The sequence below is a fragment of the Uloborus diversus genome, chromosome 1, assembly GCF_026930045.1.
Source record: "Uloborus diversus isolate 005 chromosome 1, Udiv.v.3.1, whole genome shotgun sequence".
Taxonomy (NCBI): domain Eukaryota; kingdom Metazoa; phylum Arthropoda; class Arachnida; order Araneae; family Uloboridae; genus Uloborus; species Uloborus diversus.
In genome coordinates this window covers 3,292,695-3,309,640 of record NC_072731.1, presented here as the reverse complement: position 1 = coordinate 3,309,640, position 16,946 = coordinate 3,292,695, and the positions used below count along the sequence as shown (strand labels likewise).

Here is a 16,946-nt window from a genome sequence, read left to right as displayed (position 1 = left end):
CCCGTCCCCTCGCGTGTGACGCTGCTTGGCGCAAAGTTCGCCCGCTTCGAATTATTCTCGCAAGATTCCATCCTACTTGTTGCTCCAAACGTTTTAGAAATCGTGGAAATATGGATCAAAATCATGAAGGGAAGGAGGAAGATTTTGAACTGAGGGAAGCGTGCGGACTTTTTGGATGCGTAGCGAGCGGCGAATGGCCCACCAACTTGGACGTCGCACACATTATTTACCTGGGGCTCATAGCCTTGCAACACAGGTAATTTTGAAATCTTCTCTTCCTGAAATACATCTTTAGCTTACGAAAGCATGCACTGCATCACCGTTATCACACGTTTAAAAGATGTGTGAAAGTGCATAGTAAATAATGAGCGTCTGATCAGCGTTTAATGAATGTAAACACCAAGGTAAACACATGTGCGAATGAGCACGTGTATCGGGGTCACTATATTTTATGTACGAAGTCTGGGACGATGATTTCTGTCACTTTGGGGACACGATCGGTGTTATTTACGGATTTTTATCTCTTTATATTAATATGTATGCATTTTTTTTATTTTGAAAATCATTGCTATCTTTAATTTAGTTTTAACGTTTTCATACAAAATTTTACGTAAATATTTTTTAGCGAAAAAAAAATGGATAATTAGTTTATTGTCAGTAAAACTTTTACACGCTTATTGTATCTCTCAAAATATTTTTTATTGCATCACCGCAATATTATGGAATATTATTTATAAATTTAATTTGCTTTAATTTAGTGGGTTTATATTTCAGGGGTGCTCGCGAGGGAAGGGCGCAGTCACAGCTATTGTAATTTTAAGGGTTTTTTTCGAGTGTTTTTAATTTCATTTTAAGTGCGTCATATGGTCCTGCGGGGGGGGGGGCACCCCTGTGAATTGGTAACAATTTACAAACATTTTGTTTTTGAATGAATACTTCCCTTCCAAACAAAAAACAATTTAATGCTTTTCATTTTATGTGTGTGTGGGGGGGGGGGGGGATTATGAGTAATAAGGCGCTAATATCACGCTTGTTTTTCCTGCATAAATTTCCCTTTTGTAACACTTCACCTTTCCCCCTCTCCTTTGTCGCATGTCACGCTTTATTGCAAAACATAATGTTAAAAAAAACGTGACCATTTGTGGACGACCCCTAATTCCTTTTCGTTTCGCTTCCGCCTCAGATGTTTAACGTTTCCGCTCCTTGAGCACAATGCGAGGGGGGGGGGCGGTTGGAGAAGGCATTTTTGAAATAGTTGCTAATTGCCATTCTCTTCCTTACTCCTTTTTCCTCTTTTTCTTCTTTATTTTTTTTTCATTTAAGGGCAGAACTCTAAACAAATAAACTCCCTTTCTAAAACAAATAAACTTCCAAATGTCTTGAGCAGTACAATAAAACAAGACTATTAAAATTTATTATTATTATTATTATTTTTGTTCGTTTCAAAGGGGGTGTTTGATCCGAAATTTCCAAAAATTTTAGGTTACCGCATATTTGAAGTACAAGGGGGGGGGGGGGGGGTCTTTAGAAATTTCACTTGAATCCACTTGCACCCCTGGTTTCAGTACATTGTGAAAAAAATATTAAAGTTTTTTTTTTGGTTATTAAATAGTTGCTTTATAACATTATCATAAAAAAAAAAAAAAAAAAAAAAAAAACAAGTATAACAAGTATGCAAAGACATACATTTGGATTTTGAATTCATTTGGTAGAGTTATGTTTATCAATTTATGTGTAAAGTAGTAATTCAGAACTAAATTTTTTGAACTGTGCAAATAATAAAATATTGGAAATACTTTGTTCTGAAATTAAGTAAATAAGTTAGGCATAACTTTTTGATTGATGCAAAAGTGTTTTACAAAACATTTGAACCAGGGCTGTCGCCAAGGTCAGAGAGAAGAGCGGGAGAAAGTTGTCCTTTGCTGTTTTAAAAGTAAAGACAACAATCAGTAAAACGTTTATTAGCAATGTATTTTATTGAAGGTTGGATTACATTATATTTAAAGTCAGACCAAACAACGTAAATAGAAGCACAAATTTGTAAATTACAGCAGACACGTGTTTCGGCGTTACAGGGAACGCCTCATCCATATGCTCATTATTTTTTGCATTGAAAAAGGCGTTCCCTGTAACGCCGAAACACGTGTCTGCTGTAATTTACAAATTTGTGCTTCTACTTACGTTGTTTGGTCTGACTTTACTATTCAGCACAAAGGTATTTATTTATCTTACATTATATTTAGTTTATAATTTTATTAAAATACTTTTGCGTTTTAAAATGAAGCCTTATAAATGGGCTGCAGGGTGCCCAAGAGCAAGGGTGCAACCCCTAAAGATCGTAACCCCCCCCCCCCAAAAAAAAAACAAGAGCTCCCTCTAAAAATGATAAAATACCTCTAAAAACAACCCTCCTAAAAATTACAATGACGCAATCTGTGCCATGACCCCCCCCCCCCCCCACGGGCACCCCTGTGTTCTTCAAATATTTCTAGCTTTTTGAAACTTTTTACAGTAGTAATGTTATTTATGTATAAAGGCGGATATGATGGCGACTAATGGGCATCCTTAAGTAATTTTTTGTATTTTTTAAAAATTTAATAGTTTTAGGTATACTAAATGATAAACTCGTAGGAAAGAATGCATGATATTACTTTTACAAAGTCATCAAAAAATAAAACATTTTGCTTTAAGAATGTTTAGATATTTACATTAACGCAAAATCTAAATAGTAGAAACTTTATTTTGGATAATTCTATGATTTAATGCTTGATCATATCAGTTGGTTATTACAAACATTAACTTAATTGTAGGGCATGCCTTTTTTTTCTTCTTCCAAATAATGCTTTATATTACTTATTCTAATGAAAAATTAGAAACATGTACAAACGTAAACCAGAAGTTCTGTCTAGAACTAGACGAGCCTACTTTCCCGTATACCCATACTACTTTCTAGTACCTGATCAATATACTCAAAAATAGCGAATTTTTTCAAACATATTTTTAAAATACTTTAAGCTGATTTCTAGGAATAAAATATTCCTCACTCATCTAAAAAAATAGATGCGTAAAAAAAAAAGCAGCAATTTTTAAACAAAGCAGCTAATACACTTTTTTCCATTAAAAAAATCTTTAACAGCTTTCAAAACGAAAAAATTATAATTAAAATTCATAAGCTCATTAAAATAAATACATCATATTAAAAAAAAAATCGTTTCTTTTTCCCCTGTTGCCAAAAACAATTTTTTAAATGAATTAATGCACTTACCAAAATAAATAAAAACAATAAAATGTCAACTTAAAGAAATAATTTTCATTGTCCAAAAAAAAATCGTCTGCGCATATCTTTATGTAGAAACTTAAATGACTTCGAGTTTATTCGCCGAAAACTGAATACCTAAATTAAAACTTTAGCGTAAAAATAAAAACAAGTCAGATCAACAATAATTATTTCACAGTCAAAACCATAGCTGCGGAGTCGGAGTCAATCTCATTTTGGGGTAAAGGAATCGAGTCGAATATCTAAGAATCGGAGTCAGTCATTTGTCCTTCCTTGTATAAATTTTTGCCAAGGCTACGAAGTCAGAGTCGAAGTCGGAGTCCGATTAATTGTCGGGCACAAGAGTCGGAGTCAAGTGCCCCTAAATTCTCGGAGCCGAAGTCTGGAGTTTGTGTGTGTGTGTGTGGCGTCAAGAGCTATTTCCAACAAAATTTGTTTGAAGTAAATCCGCCTTCAAGTACGGAATCTACATTGACTTTCTAGCCCGGTCAAAATAGACATTCGAGTTCGGAAAAATTCCCATAAAGCTGAAAATTGGTACAGACCTTAAGAACATCATTATGAGTGAAATCTCAAAAGTCCTCATCGATCCCAGTCGGGCTAAAAATTTTATTCAAGGTCAAAGGTCAAAATTGAAATTAAAAAAAAAAAAAAAAATTGAAAACATTCGTACATTGCAGAAAAATGGTACAGACTTTAAATGCATCATTGTGAATGACATATAAAAAAATTCTCATCGATTCCACTTGAACTAAAAATTTTATGGAAGGTCAAAGGTCAAAATAAACAAAAAAATTAAAAAATCGGAAAAATTCACAGAGCTGAAAATTGGCAGAGCCTTTCAAACTTTGTAACCTCCATTTTTTCGGTGACAATTATCGTTTAAGAGATATACAGTGGCTCCCAAAAGTCTTCGTACACTTTGAAATTTTTTAGTAAAACCAAAATAACGCGAAACTGAATTCGAATATGAAGTTCAATATTTTTTCACATCATTCCTACGTCATTCTAAATAAAACCCTGTAGTTTTTTCGAAATACTGACGGATTTTCTTTTTGAAATGGGTCAAAAAACGAAGAGACAGAGAAATAATACGCCACAAAAGTCATCGTACACTCAAATACTTTCGAATAAATTCATAATTAAAATTATCATATGTCGTTTTTTTCTTATTTTTGCATTGTGTGGACCCTTAAAAGCCATTTGGCTTTAATTTTTTGTTAATTTATTCCCTAATATTGTGCTTATTACTAAAATGGCTGGTATTCGTAAAAAACCACAAACACCATTCGAAATTTGAATTTTTTCCTCGCAGTAGTGGTAAATTGGTTTGAAATGTCTCTAAATTAGCTAATTTATTCCATTATATAGTAAAGTGCTTGATAAAATGCTTCAAATATAAGAACTGGTCCAAAAACAAGGTAAGAAAAGGTCAACCGGTAAAGTTGACAAAGCGTGATCGGAGATTTACAGTTAAAAAAATTATGAAAAATACACATTTGAGTGCTGTAAAGGTTTCTGCAGAGTTAAATGAAACTTTTTACCTTTAATTTTCACCTAAAATTGTTCGCCAAATTCTCTGATTAGCTGGATTAAATGGGACCTCTTCCCGCAGAAATTTTCTTGGTCGTGCGAAAAACAGAAAGCTTAACGTTTTTCGTCGCAAAATCAATGATAAATAAGTTCAAAATGTTTTGGCATTACGTCTTACTTACAGATGAAGAAAAATTCAACATTTTTGGTTAAATTGTTGTATAATTGTGAATAGAAGAAAATATTAGGAATTTAATCTTAAGAACTGAGTTTGACCAGTTAATCAGGACTGTGAATGTGTTCTAGTGTGAGGGTGCATATCAGCATCAGGACTTGATAGTTTGGAATTTTTTGATGAAATAATGAATAATGCTGTGTATTTAAATATTTTAAAAACCAACTTTAAACTCTTAGCCAAAAATTTGGTTATCGGAAACAACTTTGTTTTTTTATCAACATAACGATAAGAAGCACACGGTTTTCAACGTTTGCGTCTAGTGCCTCAAAAATTGTCCTAAAGTTTAGAAAAAAACCCTTTAATCTCCAGATTTAAACTTAATGTAACATATTTAGAGATATCTGGAGGCTAGATTACGAAAATACGGCTTTGAAACGAAAATAGAGCTAGAAACAGTAAGACTCGAAGTGTAGTTGAGCACTTACTCAGAAATTACGCAAAAAAAAAAAAGAAAAAAAAATGAAATCTATTCCCAGACGTTTAAAAGGTGTTGTTGATACTGTATGATATTCTACTAAATAATAACTTAATAAAAAGTTAGATTATTCAATAATATGTAGACATTTTTTAAAGTGTACGAAGACTTTTGTGAGATAAAAATTCCGGCACTTTTTGGTTTTTGATTTTTAAAAAATTAGGTTTTAATATTTTTAAAAAAAATTTCATGTAGTTTTGTTGAAAAATGATCATAGATCTTATAATTCAATACCTATTCCGAAATATTAATTCTAACTAATGGATAGAGTCCTATTTCATTGAAAGTCGTAGGTGTACGAACACTTTTGGGAGCCACTGTATATATGTGAAAAATTGATTTTTTGACCTTTGACCTTGAATAAAAATTTTAGTTCCACCCGGATCGATGAGGACTTTTGACATTTCATGTGTAATGATGTTATAAAGGTCTGTACCAATTTTCAGCTTTATGGGAATTTTTCCGAACTTTGCTTTTTTTTTTGGTCTATTTTGACCGGACTATTCAATTTCCCCGTAGGCGCTAATGTTAAGGGATTTGAACTGCTCAAAGTTGAACGGAAAATTGTTCAAATCAAAAAGATATTTTATATACAAGTTTTTCATCAAACGCTTTTTCCTACAGAGTTTGAAGCAAGCTCGCCTCACAGTTCGGAATTGCCTTGAATTTCCCCGTAGGCGCTAATGTTAAGTTTTTTTGAACTGTTCAAAATTGAACAAAAAATAGTTCAAATCAAAAAGTGAAATATGGGAATGAGGTGTCCTCGCCGACATCTTTCGAACAAAAAAAAGTTTGTTCTAATCGGACTATTCATTCAAAAGTTATTAGGGGGTGGGGGGGACAGACCGACAGACATTTTTCCCCATCTCAATACCCTCCTTTCCAATTTTTAATTTTTCCATATTTATTTAATTATTTTATTTATTTTTGACTTTTTTTTGTTTTTCGGGATATTTTTAAGATGCATTAAGCATTCTTTCATGCTTTTTTCTTCTTTTTCTGACTTTTACTGGGAAAGTAGGCTGGGAAAGAACATTCTTATGTTAAAAAACTTCCGATTTTTATTCTTTTGTACAAAAAGAGCTCATTTCTACGATCGCGATTTTTGTAAAGGGTTTAATTTTGCTGTTACGATTTTTGTTACTTTTTGCTTTTATTCTAAATCAATATCAATAAAATTTTGCGCTTTAACCTTTTTTTTTTCTTTTTCGTCTTTTTTTTTTTTATTTTCAAGAAATAATGAGCATTAATTCTTGACTAATCGTGAAAATTTGCGAATACGACTATTCCCGCACTTTTCGCGTAGACGATCTTTTAACTAATTATTTAGTCTTTGTTTCAATGAGGGAATTTAAAACTATAACAGAATGTGCAAAAATTTACTTTAGCGTCTGTTTAAAAGGCTTGGACTAAAATCGGGAAAATGTTAACGTTTTCGAGCTCTCTCTATCTCCCGCGCCCTCAATATTTATTGCAAGCACATCCGTTTGTTTGATTTTAAGTGTACATATTTGTTGCATTTGAGCTTGAGTCATTCACATAAAGTTCCCACCTTGATTTCGGTTAATAATACGCCTACCTGGTTGTTGCGTTATGAACCCATTCCATTGAATGGCAATCTAAACAAGGGCTTATTTAGGGGAAGGGCATGTATTAGAAGTTTTCCAGAAGAGCCCTGCTAGGTGCTAGGGCCAGGGATAAGCATCGTACTATCCAGGGCCCGATTAAGATAGTAGGGTGCCCCAGGCCAAATGGTTTTCAGGGCCCCTCTGTAGTCAATCCTCACCAAATCAAGGGACAGGGGGCCCTGGGGGGTTATGTTATGCAGTCAATCCTTACAATTTTAACCATTGGCTAAAACAGTTTAGGTCATTTGGGGGCCCTAGGCCACAGCCTAGTTGGCCTATTCAGTAATCAGGCCCTGGTACTATCTCGCTCTGTTCAATAGCTAAAGCTGATTAAAAAAAAAGTTATCTCCAGTTTTTTTTTATTCTCTTTGCCCTACGAATCTGATGTTTGTGCAATCAGATTAGTAGATTGAAAACAATCAGAAGGGGTAAGTCAGCATTGTTGACTCATTGCAAATTGTCTTCTTTTCTAAGGTGCCGATTCAGGCGGTGTGAAGTGAATCGGATCGAGTCAAGCGAGATTAGATACTCTCGAAGGCACTTTTTCTTCTAAGTGCTCTGCACGGAAAGTTACATGAAATAAACTTTGTTTGGTGTCGACTGAGCTCTTGAGGTATTAAAATACACCATTAGAAAAGCAGAGTGGAGGGGGGGGGGCATGAGCAACCCAGGAAACTGGTCTTTATTAAATTTTCCAGCTACTTTGAAAGGGTATAAAATCGAAACTACATTTTGCACTGTCGGTACATTTTGTCAATTTATTTACTCACTAGTGGTACCCGCACGGCTTTGCCCGTAATAGAAAAATTAAAAGGTCTTTTGGTTCACCTGTATATTTACAAATAATGTATGATGAATCTTCTCGCCAATTGGCTTGTACCCATAATACGGTTCCACGTTATGATAATTTCGTATCTCGCCAGTTGGCTTGTGCCCATTTTACGGTTCCACGTTATGATAATTTCGCAATTTAGTCGTCCATCTTATGACAGTTTTAGATAAAAGGACACTTTTAATTCGAGAAAAAGAACACTTCTGAATAGAAATTTTGTAGTAGAAAGGAATTATTTTTCAATGGATGTTATTTTTCTTAATATTTACTATTGTATTTTTTTAAAATAATTAATGAGAAACATTTTGATGATAAGTTTAAAAGATTGTGCCAAAAATTAAGAAAATTCAGACTGATATTTAAGTAAAATTGTAACGGAAACGTGAGAGTTACATTTCAAGGGCCATGCTTGATGACCTTTCTGAAAAAGTTTGCTTTTGTGATGAAGTTTCGTGGAAGCTTCAAAAGGTTCTGGAAGGGCTTATCGAACCTAACCTTAAAAAGGTCAGGACGGTGTGCCCTCCTAAAACGCCTGGGGGAAACACTAATACAGTGGCTCCCAAATGTGTTCGTACGCGTACGACTAACGATGAAATAGGACCCTATCCATTGGTTAGAATTAATATTTCGGAATAGGTATTTAATTATAAGATCGATGATCAATTTCCCACAGAACTACATGAAATTAAAAAAACAAATATTAAAACCTAATTTTTTAAAAATCAAAAACCAAAAAATGCCGGAAATTTTAACTCACAAAAGTCTTTGTACACTTTAAAAAATGTCTTTTTATTATTGAATAATCTAACTTTTTATTAAGTTATTATTTAGTAGAATATCATGCAGTATCAACAACGCCTTTTAAACGTCTGGGAATAAATTTCATTCTTTTTTCTTTCTTTTTTTTGCGTAATTTCTGAGTAACAAGTGTTCAACCACACTTCGAGTCTCACTGTTTCTAGCTCTATTTTCACTTCAAAGCCGTATTTTTGTAATATAGCCTAGAGATATCTCTAAGTATGTTACACTAAGTTTAAATCTGAACTTTGATGGGGTATTTTCTAAACTTTAGGCCAATTTTTGAGGCACTAGACGCAAACGTTGAAAACTGTACTCTTATCGTTATCTTGATAAAAAACAAAGTTGTTTCCGATGACCAAATTTTTGGCTAAGAGTTTAAAATTGGTTTTTAAAATATTTAAATGAACAGCATGATTTATTATTTCATCAAAAAATCCTAAATTACCAAGTCCTGATTTTGATATGCACCCTCACACAAGAACACCTTCACCGTCCTGATTAACTGGTCCAACTAAGTTCTTAAGATTAAGTTCCTCATTTTGTCTTCTATTTACAATTATACAACAATTTAATCAAAAATGTTAAACTCATTTTTATCTGTAAGGTAAGACGTAATTCTAAAACGAAAAGCGTAAGCTTTCTGTTTTTCGCACAGCCAAAAAATTTCTGCGGGAATAGGTCCCATTTAATCCAGCTAATCGGAGAACTTGGCGAACAATTTTAGGTGAAAATTAAATGTAAAAATTTTCATTTAACTCTGCAGAAACTTTTGCAGCACTCAAATGTGTATTTTTCATAAATTATTAAACTGTAAATCTCCGACCACGCTTTGTCACCTTCGCCGGTTGTCCTTTTCTTTAAAGCATTTTATCAAGCACTTCACTATGGAATGGAATAAATTAACTAATTTAGAGACATTTCAAACCAATTTACTGCTACTGTAAGGAAAAAATTCGAATTTCGAATGGTGTTTGTGGTTTTTTACGAATACCTGCCATTTTAAAGTAATAAGCACAATATTGTAACGGATCCGGTGCGACTTCCACTTTCTTGAAATGAAGACACAGTTCTTGATAAAAACACAGGAGCTTTATTTACATTATGTACAGGAGAAATCGTTAACAACTGCTAAATTAATCATCAGCAATTAAGCAAATATCACTCAACACCGTAAACTCAACACGTTTACACACGTATTCACTTCCAAATACGAAAACAACACAGCGAAATGCCTCGCAATAAACAGAGCAAATACGCTCTCAGTTCGACATCTCAATCGAAACTCAACTCTTTATCACGCAGGACGCCTTTATAAACATCGAAAGAAATCTCTCAAATATTCCAAACGCTTCTAGAAAATAGTAGACCGTTATCAAATTTTATCAATGAACAAAAAAAAGAAATAGGGGGGACGTATACTTTAGCCGAATGAAAAGGGGTTGTATATTCATTACGGGAAACTATTTACAGGTTACGTTACTACAATAATTACTATTTACAGAATTTGTAACAATATTAAGGAATAAATAAACAAAATCTTAAAGCTAAATGACTTTTTAAGGGTCAACACAATGCAAAAAAATTAAAAAAAAAAACGACATATGATAGTTTTGTAATCATGAATTTATTCGAAAATATTTGAGTGTACGATGACTACTTTTGTGGCGTATTATTTCTCTGTCTCTTCGTTTTTTGACCCAATTCAAAAAGATGATACGTCAATATTTTGAAAAAAGTAAAGGCTTTATTTAGAATGACATAAGAATGCTGTGAAAAAATATTGGACTTCATATTCGAAGTCAGTTTTGCGTTATTTTGGTTTTACTAAAAAATTTCAAAGTGTACTAACACTTTTGGGAGTCACTGTAGATTCTTTTCTTTCATGTCATTTATGAACTAAAAGACAGACTCCTCAAAAGAAGCGGTGCAGTACGACGTCGATATCTATTTTATAGTCTATTTTATAGTTCTCTTTCTCTCTATTCTCTTTTGATTGTTTACTCACTAAATATCACCAACAGTGGCCAAATTGAAACCAAATTAAAAAAAAAATCACCAAATTTGTCGCCAAGGTTGGCGAGAAAACTTGGCGACCAAAAGACTGGCGATATATTGCCAAGTGTCCGACAAATTTTAACACCACTTGAGTTTACATCGAAATTAACAATGATTTCCCCCCAAAAAGGGGCAAAAGACCCCCCTTAGAAACATCCGAATGCAACCAAAAGGGAAGGTGCACAACTAGGCCCTACTAGGAGTCTACGTACCAAATTTCAATTTTCTAGGACATACCGTTTTTGAGTTATGCGAGATATATACGCACATACATACGTACATACGGACGTCACGAGAAAATTCGTTGTAATTAACTCGGGGGTCGTCAAAATGGATATTTCGGGTGTCTGTAGGTTCCTAGGCATATATCCACGTGTGGTCGGATTGGAAAAAAAAACTCAACATTCATTCGGGGGTGAGAAAAATGGAAATTAAGGCCAATTTTCGAGTGAAAATTTTTTCGCGAATACAGTACTTCCTTTTTTGTAAAAGGAAGTTAAAAAAAAAAAAAAGAAAAGCTCCCAACAACCAACCTAACTGTAACCAATTTTACTTAAGAAATAAATAAATACCTTTGTGGGCAGAGAAGTAAAATGTAATAATCAGTGTTTTGTTTCACAAAATTACAGATTATTGCAGACACGTGTTTCAGAGTTTTAAGGGACCCCTTTTCAATGCAAAATAGTGAGCTCTTGGATGTAAAAAAGACATCCGGTAAAAGCCAGTTTTTTACTTTCGCCCTTGACATTAAATAACTCAGGAGATATACTTAACATTCAAGAAACGTAACATCTGAAACATTTGCGTCATGTTTTTCACTTAGTTGATAAATTTGAAATAATGTTTTTATCGTTCGTCCTTTCTTCACCGCGGTGCGGGAGATAGCACACAGACGGATGGATAACTGAAACCACGCTACCGATTGCGTAAGCGGTCTTTCTCTAATGGGACTGATTAAATGACCGATAACATATCCACGCGCATTACACTGAATGTTCCAGTCAGGTCTAAAGTTGTATTAAGACATAACTGGATATTGTGTAAATATGAATGGATGCGTATAGATGAGTTTGTGTGTGAATGAATAGGATGTGTAGTTTTAAAAATCCAGTGGCATAACATGGGTGACCAGGGGTGATTGTGTTTCGGTATTTTACCGAATTTCCGGTATTTTTATGTCCGAAAATACCGGAATTATGTTTTTTTTTGTTATGCTTTTATCTCCTTACCTCCGCAATTTTTTAAAATTATATAACACTCATCAAATATACCTGCAAGAGCCTTAAGATGGACACCTATCCCTTAAGGCTCTTCTATACCGTCCATCTTGGTTTTCGACGCTAATGCTTTCTCTACGGGAAAATCTGCTACCTATGCAAAGCATAACACGAGAAATTACTGGAATATTTTCATGCGGTTTGTTTTAAACGATAGCTATGACACAGAACTAGATATGCGCTTTTTTATTTTTTCTGTAGTTATTTTGAAATTTTTTTAATAGCATTTTAAAACTTTAAACGACTATTTTAACACGTTTGAAAAATGATATGGAAAAACTGAAAAAGGAGCGCAAAAGATTGAACATTTCTCTTTAAAAACATATTTTGAGTTTGTTTCTGAGACAATTTGTTCTATTGATATTCTCCACCGAGTAAAGCCTTGTTTTCGAAAAATTGTGAAAAACTGCGAAAAACACGCCTTTCACCAGACCACACCCATTTCCTCCCACTTTGAGGGACCACTTTCTCTTCTCCCCCAGGGTCTTCAGGGTCTTGTCTTCTGCTTCTCCGCTCCTCCGCTTTGCCTCAATGGCAGGCAATAAATTACTGAATTCCTACTAATGACCATTCATTCTTTGTCGTTTTGTGTGTTGGTCTTGTATTTCTGTGACATCGAAGAAACTCGTTCTAAAAAGAACAGTTTTTTTCTTCTTTCGAGTTCTATTCGATAAGTTTTTGAAATTATTTAGGTGATATATTTTTCAATGCTGTTTTAATATAAGTACCCCCGTTTAAATGTAGAAGTTATTTTGTTTGAAAAATCAGTGAAAATTACCGCATCTTATAATGGGAAAAAAATTCGAAATGCCATTTTTATTTATGTATTTCTTTATTAAATTATTAATTTAAAAAATATATAGCCAAGTACAGTGATTGCGATTTATATCTCGATGTGAAATTTGCAAAAATATAAACGAATTCACTTAAAATACACTAGCCACATTAGGGGAAAAGTGGCGAGTAAATCATGAAATTTCCCACTCCTGAGTGTATGTGCAGTAGAATGAGATTAATCTGGCGATTATACATATTCCGCAGAGATTATTCAAAATGGGGTTGTTTCCTTCAGTCAAAAGTACTATTTTTAGTCATTGAAATTGATAGAATAAGCAAAAAAAAAAAAAAACATGAAGCGAGAAAAAACTTTTATTTCCAGATGCTTATTTTTTAACATGTCCGATTTTGAAAATAAGACGTGGTCTTTATGACGTCACAAATGATGTACTTAGGCGCATCTGTGTATTGCGTTTTCACGTTATTGTAATATAGAAGCGAATTAAATATTACGCTCTACGAATGGCAACAGTGAATGGTATTTCATCATTTGTGATGTCATCGGCAGAAGCGTACATAATAAAAGCGTACCGATTAAAATAAATTTTTAAAATTATTAAACTTAGTCAAATTATTTAAAGAACGGTCAGATTCTATTTGCAACTCCAGAGCTCGAATACGCTACCTTGTGGTGATTAACAATACTAAAGAAAAAGGTAAAACATTCCATTCCACGTGCTTTCTTTGGGGTAAATTACAGGCTTCAGACAGTTTGTTGTGTAATGTAATTTCAGAAGAATAGAAAAGAAAGCTTCCCACAAACACGATCAAAAATTACTGTCATTCACCGTCAAAGCAGGTTATAAGTTACGGCATCTGCTTGTTCTACCTTTTTCATCCACCATTAGACAGTGATTGCAGCGCCCCCTATAGTTTATTGGAGTTGCGAATGTTTTTAAGCATGCTCTTTCAGAAAAAAAAAAACTTTTAATTTTGGAAACAACCCCATTGCCACTGAAGTTGGGAAATAGTCTTTGTTATAATAAAGCTGAAAGTCTGTCTGTCTGTATGTCTGGAGGATGTCTGGTTGTCTGAATCTCTGTGACGCTCATAGTGCCTAGACCGTTCGGCCGATTTTCAGGAAATTTGGCACAAAGTTAGTTTGTAGCGTGGGGTGTGCACCTCGAAGCAATTTTTCGAAAATTCGATTTTGTTCTTTTTCTACTCCAATTTTAAGAACACTTTCCCGAGCAAAATTATCATACGACGGACGAGTAAATTACCAAGTTATCATAATGTGGAACCATAATATGGTAAGCTAATAGGCGAAAAATTCACCATACATTTTTTGTAATTATACAGGCGAACCATAAGACCTTTTAATTTTCTACTACAAGCAAAGCCGTGTGGGTACGACTACTATTTAATATTTATCAAATATATTTCTTGACTCGTAGTGGTGAATACAATAAAAGTCCATAGCTTTACTAAAAATCAGGTTAATTTGTATAGAAAAAATATTTTGCTTGACAATGTTCCTGAACTAGCAATATTAATTAAAAATAATCGTCTCTTTCTGGAAGGATCAGATATATCACACACAACGATGCCTTTGAAAATGAAGTTTAGTAAAACAGTTGGTTCGGAAGTCACAGCAGAATGAGTCTGAATAGGTTATCTTACAAGAAAATGTTTTTCTTTAGAATATTGGCTTGGTTTGCTTTTTGATATGGAGGTTTTGTGTGTTATGCATTTACTTTCAGATCTTTAATTTTCAAGACTTTGACATTATATAGAATTCTAAATATGTAATTAAATTTGAAGTTCCGTTTTGTTTAGGTAAACATTAAATAGTTAATAATATAAACTTTTTTTTTATAGAATTAATACTATTATCTAATATACATTTTCCAAGGCAAGAAATGAAAGTAATGTACAAAAAAAGGCACATTTCAGTTTTTTAATTGAAATATTATTAGAAATTTTAATTGCAACCGAGACATTTTTCTTTTTTTATACGATTGAGTTTTTTGCATAGACTAATAATAAGAGTAGACCGAGCTATGGCAACCCTTTTGCTGCTCATAAACCAAACCATGTGACTGGTGGATATCCTAGCAACAGCGGGCGTTAATCGTAGCAGACGATCAACGCCAGCGCGAAATAAAATAAATAGAATTGATGGAACACGGATCTTTTATGGAGTCCGATTTGTAAATTTGTTATTCTAAGTTGTAAATATTTTGTTAATATAGTGAGTTTTTCGTTTAGATAGAATTGTGCATTTTCTTTAGTCAATTTCAATAACTCTCTAAGCAATAAAAGATGCAAGCGACCAAGAAGAATCAGCAAACGGTAAGATTTTTACCTACAGTTTCAATTTAAGATACCGATTAGTACATTTTTGCGTTAACGCAAAACGTTTACGCCATTTCGTTCACGCCAACGCTGACAGCTCCAAATGAAATAAAAGTTACCGAAAACTGATCAAAAACTATTACTAATGTCAAAATAATGCATAACTAAAAGAAAAACAGTTCAATCTCTGCACCTGGAAGTTTTTTTTAAAGAAAACACATTGTCTTAAAATACATGTCGAGTGCCAAACTATAGATAATGCTGCCATCTAGCAACCATGCTGCCAAAGTCTTCGCCAAGCCCTTCCACTAGTCACATGATACATCTATGAACCAATTTTCTTTATCAGCAAGAATGAGAAAGCTCAGTCTACTCTTATTATTAGTCTATGGTTTTTTGTGTTGCTTGAAAATGTTCCGTTTTTGCAATTAAGATCTCATTACTCCACAAATAATCCTAATTTATTGCATTATCCACGAAGAATAGGAAATTATGTGAATAAACTAGTAAATTTGAGAAACATTACATAATGTATCATATTTACCAAGTCTATTGAAAATTATGAATAATCGTCGCTAGTTATATATAATCAACAGTTTGTTTCCGTTACACACACACACGGCAGGGAGGTACTTGTGCACCCGAGTAGGAACGTAGGTGGTTTTTGGAACGCCAAAAAAAAGAACCAAACCGTTCCAATTTTAATTTTAGGACCTGAAAATGGCATTAAATGGCTCTTTCTACCCGAAATAATTAACCGATTTCTTTAATTCAAGTCCCATTCGAAAGTCTGCGAAAAACACCCAAAGAGTTCCTTCATTTCCTTCGAATTTTGAAAAAAAAAAAAAAAATTCTGTAAAATCCCCTGAAAACATTAAAAAGCACTGCTAAGATATATGGTACAGAAATTTTAAGTCGGAAAATTATCGTTTGCGCGATCTCATTTTAAATTAGCGTTCAGAAGGTTACCCCTCTTTTTTCTCGGTTGTGACTAAATAAAATTTTCTTTTCTGTTTTTGTTTTGAGGTAAAAATTTCTCCTTTTGATTATTATTAGGCGATTAGTCTTCTTTTTTTTCTTTCTTTTTTTTAGGATTTTAGTTGTATTTCTGGAGGGTTGCGTTTAATTTTTTTGGGAACTGTTGATTTCCCGTTTTCTTTTTTCTATCTTTGAGAATGATTGTTTTGATGGGAAATTTTGTAGTATTTTTTTTTCTCTAATTGAAGCCTGATTGTTGAACATGCGTCATTTGACAAAACTTATATTTTCGAGGTATACCGTGCAAAGCCTGGAAATGCAGCTAGTCTATATAAATAAAACAGAGAATATATTTATATATGTGTGTGTGTGTATGTTACCTGTACAAATCCACAGTTTACGTCGGATCTCGACCAAATTTGGCAGGGAGGTACTTGGGCACCCGAGAAGGAACGTAGGAGGGTTTTTGAATGCAAAAAGTACCGAACCTTTCGAATTTTAATTTTAAAGCCTGAAAATGGCATTAAATGGCTCTCTCTAACCGAAATAATTAGTCTATCAGTTCGATTTTGGTGCCATTCAAAAGCCCGCGAAAAACACCGATAGAGCTCATTCATTTCCTTCGAGTTTCACTAAAAGAAACGAGCTGATGTGTGCATCACATGACTTCCTTTTACACCAATTTAAAGTTATTTCCCCATTATTGGCAATTTTAAT

General features: G+C 33.6%; 1 protein-coding gene across 1 annotated transcript in view; it reads left to right on the top strand.

Annotated features, from left to right (window-relative positions):
* The first annotated feature begins 38 nt into the window (after window positions 1-38).
* Window positions 39-16,946, top strand: part of LOC129227693 (amidophosphoribosyltransferase-like) — a 54,360-nt gene continuing 37,452 nt past the window's right edge. The window contains exon 1 of the mRNA XM_054862291.1: window positions 39-256. Within this exon, the coding sequence (XP_054718266.1) occupies window positions 111-256 (146 nt within the window). The 5' untranslated portion in view covers window positions 39-110. The remainder of the gene's footprint in view (window positions 257-16,946) is intronic.